General features: G+C 40.0%; 1 protein-coding gene across 2 annotated transcripts in view; it reads right to left on the reverse strand.

The window, feature by feature from the left end:
* Gys2 (glycogen synthase 2) overlaps positions 1–922 on the reverse strand; it is a 36,000-nt gene extending 35,078 nt beyond the window's left edge. The window contains exon 1 of one of the 2 annotated variants that reach the window (XM_076568223.1): positions 546–922. In XM_076568223.1, coding sequence (XP_076424338.1) covers positions 546–666 — 121 coding nt within the window. In that variant the 5' untranslated portion in view covers positions 667–922. The remainder of the gene's footprint in view (positions 1–545) is intronic. The other variant, XM_076568222.1, reaches the window with a different exon arrangement.
* Between the last annotated feature and the right edge of the window lie 7,897 nt (positions 923–8,819).

An 8,819-nucleotide genomic window follows, 5' to 3' on the forward strand; every position in this document is an offset into this window, starting at 1 on the left:
AAACCAATTTTATTTTCTTCCTTATTTTGTATTCTCTGTATAAGCATAGCATTGGAGAAAGGTTAATTTTATCCTTCTTAATAGAACACAATTTCAATTAAAACATAATCTAATCTCATCTTGAATTTTTAGAAGCATTTATTGAATTTTTCATATAATCATGTATAGTATAAAGGGCTAAAGTTTTTTATTGACCTTGATCACATACAGCTTTTCCTCTAATAAAAGAATTGCTTACTTTTCCAGGGGAAAACGCTCCAACAAAAGATAACTTCTAAATTTCTATTTTTGTCATGACATTATTTTAAAATTTTAACATAAATGTGTATATTCAGCCACCACTGTCCTTTCCAATTCTCTCCCTCTTTGCTCATATGTAGGTTTATGCTTTCATTGCCTGTTGAGAAAAGGCTACGAGATCTACAGGCATGTCCAGATCCACTGTTGCCCCACTCTCTGGCAGTTCATTGTCACTGGGGTCACCTGCGGCTCCTAATCTGTGTCCTCCGCACCCAGCACAGGCCGGGGTTAGGGGTAGTACAAACCTTTGTTGGTCACCTCCCAAGAGACTTCAAAAAGCAGTAAGTCTTCCACAGGAAGTCTTTCGGCTTCCCACACCGGGAGCCCACTCAGGGAAGTCACAGACAAGGACCGGCCTCTGAGCATTCTTCTTCCAGCCTCTGGTGCCTTTGGGGACTTGTTTCAGCTAACTGTGGTTGCAGGAGGTGAGCACAGAGCACAAGCTGAGAGGTGTCAGCCTTGGGATCTGCTCTGCAGGGCGAAGCAGCGAGGTGAGGTCACATGAACTCGCAGCTGGATGAACAGTGCTCAGTTCCTTTGCTGCCTTTAGGGGCAGGTCTAGAGAAGGCAATACCCACAGTAACAATCCATGAAGACACATCCCTCCCGCCCCCGCCCCCCCAAATCGCAGTGAAACCTGCCTGTTCACAGCGGGGCAGGCAGCCAGAGCACAGGCTGAGCATGACAGGAGTCCAGCCCTTTAGCCCTTGTCCTTTAGACCAAACTCTACACTGCCTGGATGCTTATTTCATCATCTGCAGAAACATGAGCAGGAGTTTCCCTCATAGCATCTGCAGACCGCATGGCGGTGTGCACCTTGCTGCTGTCTTCCCTCCGGCTCTCCTTACCTAGAACTTCGAATTTTATTACTACTTACTTCATTCTCCATAATTACTGTACTTTTTCCCCTTATACAAAAGCATAAACCACAGTGTCTTTGTGTATAACACAGAAAGAATGTAATTTTGGCTGCTTAATGATTGTCAATCCCCATTTTAATGGCTGAATAGAAGTGAATTTGAGTCATAATTGTAGATTTCAAATGTCAGGTATTATGGGATTGATAGTATTTGATAATTCAGTGGACAGGAAAGTATTTAAATATGAGAGAAAGTTGCAAAAGAAGTTAAGCTCTGAACTTTGACCAGGGTTACCTCACCAGTAAATGCCATATGTTGTTTCTCCCTTTATTTGTCACTAGACAGCTATGTGTGTGCCAGGGTGTTTATTTATACATACAAACACACAAATACACATCAGAATACCCCCACCACCCTCATCCACACACATGCACACTATTATTTCTAAGTTACAAAGCATGCTCGACTTTGAGCTATGTACTTTACAGGTTTAGCTTGCTGTCAGCATGTCTACCTTATGCCATTTTCTTCAGAAAATCAATGCTTGCCCCCAAATATTCTTCATGTTAGAATTTTAAGAATTGTCAGGCCAGTAAGACCATTCAGCAGATAAAAGAGCTTACCGCCAAGCCTAATGACCTGAATTTGATCCTAGAACCCACATGGCTAAAATAAGATAGCCAACTCCTGCAAGTTGTCATATGACCTTCATACTTGTACACATGCACATACATACACACATGCACACACACATGTGCACACATGTACACACATGTACACATGCACGTACCACCCACAAAGAATATAATAGAAAAATTTAAAAATAGAAATTTTAAAATTCTCACAAAACAACTTAATTATTAATACAGTATAGAAATTATTATTGGGTTTTCAGCAACATCATTTAGAGTTAATCTAATTTACTTAAGCCTGTTTTAATGACTCAAGGTGAGTAAAGTCGTATTACATTGTGTAGCATAAATATATCTATGCAGAAGAAATAGAGTGCATGTATGACTTCCAGGATTCAGTAGCACATTCTTATCCTTACCTGTGTTGCTATACATGTGATTACATAATTTATTATTTACTTGTTTGAAGTCTGACAACAAAGCTTATATGGCTAACTTTGAAAGTCAAGTACAAGGGCTGGTGGGGTGGCTCAGTGAGTAAGGGCTCTTGCAGCAGGCCTGGTCACGTGAGTCTGATCCATGGAATACATGAACAGGTGACGGGGGGGAGCCATGCACAAAGTTGTCCTTTGACCTCCACATGTATGCACGCGCGCGCACACACACACACCACACACACACACACACACACACGCTCACACCACACACAAATGCACACACATGCACACACACACTAAATAAAATACTTTTCAAAGAAAATCAAAATCAAGCACTACAATAGTATAGATGTGTGCCACATGCTCAGCATGGCTGTCTCTCTGAAGAAATGACTTGTGTGTATTGACTTAACCATTGAGGGTTCTGCAAATACAGATTCCAGTAGAGCTGAACAGAAGGTCATGTTGACAAGTAGTGAAAAGGGGTGCCAGGGAGGAGGCAGAGCTTGGGTTTCTGTGATCTCAGCAACCCGGAGACTGTCCCTTTTAGCACAGAATGGGCTGCAGAGAGCTAATCCACACTACCTGCTAAGATCAAGTGCTCAGTTGTGAATCCTTCTTTGGTGGGGTCAAGTCCAATCAGCCACTTCTCAAGTTATGTGAACTTCTGCCAGTGTTTGCTAAGTTTAGTTCCCATCCAACTGATACAGACTAATTCCATAGATGTCAGTGATCAATAGGAATAAAGTTGCAAAAGATGTTAGAGAATGGTAGGAGAAGGGCCTTAACTGATACTTAGTCTTGGTTAGAGGGTGTCTGTAACGATCAAGTCCAGCCTACCCTGAGGGCAGTGGCCACCATTGGGGGGTGATGGGGAGAGGAAGCTTTCTTTTTCAAAGTTATTCTGAATATCATACTCCGGATATTTAATTACATAAATACTTAAGCGATGACCCTAGGTGAATGAATATATTTGAAGGCACATCATGTAAATAGTCATCAGGATATAAAGTAGAGTGAACAATGAGACGGCCTCAAGTCTGTAGACACACATATGTATGTAAGTGAATGAAAGCCAAATCAACAGGCTAGGAGGCTCTGTGCTGAAACTGGACAATGATTGTCTCTAAGTGGTAGTGGTTATGTCTAATATACGTGGCTTCATGCTCAGCAAATTATACATGTATATACACCATACACAAAGTAAATAAAACAGCTTTCGAAAGTGTAATCACTGCACCTCATGGTTGTTTTATACATTTCCACTCTTGTTACTTTGAACTTTTAAAAGATTTGTTTGTTTTTATTTGTGAATGGATGTGTGTGTATTTGTGTATGAGAGTGCCCACACAGTCCAGAAGAGAGATTCAGATCCCTTAGAACTGGAGTTACAGGTCATGGCGAGCCACCAGTGTGGGTGCTGGGAATCTGTGGTTGATATATTGTGCACTCCAATAAACTTATCTGGGGGTCAGAGAACAGAACAGTCACTATATTAAACATAGGTTTAGGCAGTGATAACCCGCGCCTTTAATCAGGAGACAGAGATCCATCTCTGTGAGTTCAGAGACACACTGGAAACAGCCAGGCATGGTGACACATGCCTTTAATCCCAGGAAGTGATGGCAGGGAGCAGAAATGTATATAAGGCTTGAGGACCAGTAACTAGAGCCTTTTTAAGCTTTTAGCTTTTAGCAACAGTTCAGCTGAGATCCATTCAGATGAGGATTCGGAGGCTTTCAGTCTGAGGAAACAAGATCAGCTGAGGAATTGGCAAGGCGAGGTTAGCTGTGGCTTGTTCTATTTCTCTGATCTTTCAGCATTCACCCCAATATCTGGCTCCCGAGTTTTTTTTTTTTTTTTATTAATAAGACCCTTTAAGATTCGTGCTACAAGAACCAAAGGGGCAATCAACATTTTTAACTGCTGAGCAATATCTCCAGCCCTATTTTGATTTTTTTTTTTAAATTCCTGGTTCCCCTTTTATTTTTTCATGTCAAGTTCTAACATGTTCAGTGACATCTAATGATGCATCCAAGGCACATATGGGCAACTCTTTTGACTTATTCTCAATGTGAGGAGAGCTTTTTGCCAAACCTTTGCTTTTGTAGTAGTGAATACCATTTTGAAAACTGTTACTTAAGAGACATGAAACTATATGATGCATCACTGCCGATTATAGTCTTACCAATCCATATCATGGACAAGGAAAGAAAGAAAGAAAGAAAGAAAGAAAGAAAGAAAGAAAGAAAGAAAGAAAGAAAGAAAGAAAGAAAGAAAGAAAGAAAGAAAGAAAGAGAAAGAGAGAAAGAAAGAAAGAGAGAAAGAAAGAAAGAAAGAAAGAAAGAAAGAAAGAAAGAAAGAAAGAAAGAAAGAAAGAAAGAAGGAAGGAAGGAAGGAAGAGGGGGAGGGAGGGAGGGAGGGAGAGAGGGAGGGAGGAAGGAAGGAAGGAAGGAAGGAAGGAAGGAAGGAAGGAAGGAAGGAAGGAAGGAAGGAAGGAAAAAAGAAAGATTTGCATCGAGCCAAGTTCTCTCCTCCACAAACCCCTGAAGTTTATATGAAAACTACAAAGTGCTGAGCCGGCAGCGGAGGAGAACTGTTCTGACAGACAGGAAGAAGGACGCCAGAAGGAAGCTGAGCTCCAGTTTCAAGCTGTGCTAGCTAGTGTTTTGCCACTCAGTGTAAAGAGGCAAGAAAATGAGTTGGATGGACATAGTGAAGAGTGAATTTGATGCCTGTGTTTCCTAGGCCAGCAGGGGTCACCAGACACACTTATCAAAGCACCATTGGCTGTGATGTGTTGGAGTCTTGTCCATCTTGAGTGCTCCTGAGGCTGGAGTAGCTCCACTTGTATGTCCAGGATGATTCTGGACATGTTGTTGTTGTTTGTTTGCTTGTTTGTTTTTCAAGGCAGGGTTTTGTTGTGTAGCCCTGGCTGTCCTGGAACTCACTTTGTAGACCAGGCTGGCCTCAATGCAGAGATCTGCCTGTCTCTACTTCCCAAGTGCTGGAATTAAAGGCACGTACCACACCTGGCTGATTCCAGATGTTTATGAAGCACCTATTATGTGCATTATTCCAGTGGTCCAGGATATTTTCTGGGTTCATTTGTTTATGTTTGTTTGAGACAGGGTTTCTCTATATAGTCTCAGTTGTCTTGGAACTTATTGTATAGACCAGGCTGGCCTTGAACTCCAGAGATCCTCCTGCCTCTGCCACCATGCCCAGAGGCCCAGGATATTTCACCTCAACAGTAGTCTCAGCTTTTATGTAAACATAGAGACTTTAATCTTGTGAGATATAGATAAGTCATACCACTAAGTTCCTTTAAAAGGCTATAAAATGGTTAGCAGTATCACCAGATAGAAAGGGAGACCTGTGGAGGCCAGGAAGTAATGTCAGAACAAGAATATGGTGAATACATGAAGATCTGAAAGAAGAAGTAACAAAGGCTTCCATTCTCACAGTGACAAAAGGAAAACCAGCACGCCTGGAACTCAAGTAATAATGAAAGTCAAGGGAAGACAAGATGAGTGGAAACAAAGAACAAACAGACCATAGAAAAACAGAGCACGGGCTTCATACAAGTCGTAACAGTATGACATTGGGAGGTTTAACAAGAGAGTTTGCTTTATAGAAAAGGAAACATTGAGAAGGGCATAGTGGGATGAAGTCAGAGGATATGAAGCCTACATTTTAGTGCTAAATTCTAGAATGTAAAGCATTGTCTCTTCCGAGGGTAACATCATCTTCATGTTTTAAAAACTAAAATAAAAGTGAGTTATTTAGCATTTGAATGTTAAGGTTTTGATTTTTCCCTTGCAGCATCGCTATATATTTTATTTCCATGTCATCATCTGTTCAATATGTGTCCTTTACAACACATCTGCTAGTGTTGTGCTAACAACATTGAGAGTACGATATCAGGCTCTGTGATCAGAAGCCATGTTCTCATGGGGTCTCCAGCATGGCATGTAAAGCAGATGCTGATGAAATAAATAAGTGGCCTTCGATTGGTTACTTCTGTAATCAAGCATTTGATGGAAATAGGTTAAGGGGGAGGGGCTTATTTTAACTTGTGGTTCTAGAGGTATCAGTACATTATGACAGGAAAGGCATGGTCAGCACCTTGGTTCACAACAAGGTCAGGAACATAGAAAGAGGGATACAGGAAGGGACCAAGGCAAGGTATTATGAGAGCTAAATTTACATTTTAAGTTTTAATTACTATGCTTAATAGACCTATAAAACAAAAATGTTTCTAATCTATAAGATCCACTTGCCTGAGGGCAACAACATCCTGGAATCTATTGCCACTATTTCATAATCCTTTGGTTTTATTTTGACTCCTTAAAACTTTTCTTAAGGTATAAATGTTATCTCAAAATTTATAAGATTTTATAGATGGAGTTTCACTGTCCCAAATGCCTGCTCCCAAATAACCAATGTAGAGGCTTAATATTGTTTATAAATGCTCTGTCATTAGCTCAGGCTTGTTACTAGCTAACTTTCATACTTTAATTAACCCATATTTTTTACCTGTGCTTTGCAATATGGCTCATGGATGGTTACCTCATTTTCTATATGCCCTGCTTCCTTGGCAACTGGCTGGCATCTCTCTGCCCTTCCCTTTCTCAGAGTCCTCTGTGTCTGGCTGTCTCACCTATACTTCCTGCCTGACTACCAGCCTGTCAGCTTTTTATTAGCCAATTAGAGTAATACATATTCACAGTATACAGAAGGACTATGACACAGCAAGATTATATTTTTTCTGTCATAATATTAATGATCATATAGAGTACTAATGAGTTGTAGTAATAATCTTCATCTAGCTTCCTATACATGTTTTCAGACTTGAGTCTGAAGCAGGTAAGTAGAAACTAAGTTTGTGTACCCAGGGTTTATTTAACAGATTGTGGTCCTTTAACCTCTGGAGTTATGCTGCATATAACACTTAAAATGATTAAGTTTTCTGCAGTGAACCATGACCATTCCTGGCAGTGACCTTTGAAGTCTCCAAAAGTATCATGGGGCCTTGCAATTCTACCTGGACTGTGATAATGCCATTACGGTAACAAACACCACTCAAAGATCAGCTTCAGACTACAAACTGCTCAGGACACCTTGTAAGTTGTTAGCTAAGATTGCCCAGCCTCATAGACTACTCCAACCAGGGCTTCAGATAAGCCCTGCACTTTCCCATCACACAGAAACTGGACAACAAATGATACAGCTAGCTCTCCCAGGACTTGACAATTATCCCAATTTTTTTTCAGCATCCCCTAAAGATGCCATTGCTTCCAGATAACAGGAAGTAGTTTTAAGAACAGGCCACCCACATTCCTAAGTGGTGGGGTGGGTGACTTTTGGTCATTTGGTGAGTATGGATGTTTGTCATTGTCCAGGCAGCCAGATGTTTCTGTCATTTCTATAGTTTTGGAAGTTGCTTGCTCTGCACTTTCTGTTTGCTCAGATAATATTTTATCCTTCTTGAGTCTCTAATGGGGGGTTGAAGACTAGATATAGTTTTACCATTTTCTTCATTACCAAATTAAATAGTAATTCTCAAAAGGGATATAAATTTTATAAAGGTTGAAAAACATAAAAGCTTAAATTGTTTATTTAAGAAAATGTTTTAAGGTCTAAAAGGATATTTTTAGACTAGTAATACAAATTATGATAGAAAGTAGTTTAGATATAAGACTTTGAACTCATTAAAATAGCATAGATAATACAGTATTTTCTCTGAATTTGTCAAGTACAAATGGACTGAACATTGTGAATGTAATTCTTACCTTATCATTGTATATATTGTATTAATATTATTATTGTATATAGTTTTACTGTGAGTCTATGGAGGACTTTTTATTTTCAAACCATAACAGTTTCTGAGGTTAATGAGTAGAATTCAAGGCTCACAAGACTGTGCAACAATAGAAGTAACCCAATATAGAATATCAAGAATGACCTCCAAAGGAAATTCATATTTAAGTCAAGACTGAAGATAAAAAATGGGATGTAGAGCCGGGCGGTGGTGGCGCACGCCTTTAATCCCAGCACTCGGGAGGCAGAGCCAGGCGGATCGCTGTGAGTTCGAGGCCAGCCTGGGCTACCAAGTGAGCTCCAGGAAAGGCGCAAAACTACACAGAGAAACCCTGTCTCGAAAAACCAAAAAAAAAAAAAAAAAACCAAAAAAAAAAAAAATGGGATGTAGAAGAGTTCTAGGTAGTGGGACTATTATATGCAAAGATGTAAAGAATATGGGAAACTCAGAGTTCAAAGTTTAACATGCTTACATTCAGAAGTGATATAGGAGTGGGCTAGAGCCTCAGGAAAAGACTATTAAAAATGCTTCTTTAGCTCCATGGCACGACATGTATACTGATGTGTGAAAGACACATCAGAAATAAAGAATCTTAATTACTTAAAATTATGAAAATTCTCTGTAAGCAAAATATACTATTGAAAACAGCATTTTGTCTCTTGAGGAAGAGAGTGACAGGCAGTTTGTATGTAGAGTAATAGGAAGAGAAAATTTTTATCTGCCATAAACATCTGCCCTCATCTCTACCCCATCCCTCTTCTAGCTT

This window comes from Peromyscus maniculatus, chromosome 3, assembly GCF_049852395.1.
Source record: "Peromyscus maniculatus bairdii isolate BWxNUB_F1_BW_parent chromosome 3, HU_Pman_BW_mat_3.1, whole genome shotgun sequence".
Lineage (NCBI taxonomy): Eukaryota > Metazoa > Chordata > Mammalia > Rodentia > Cricetidae > Peromyscus > Peromyscus maniculatus.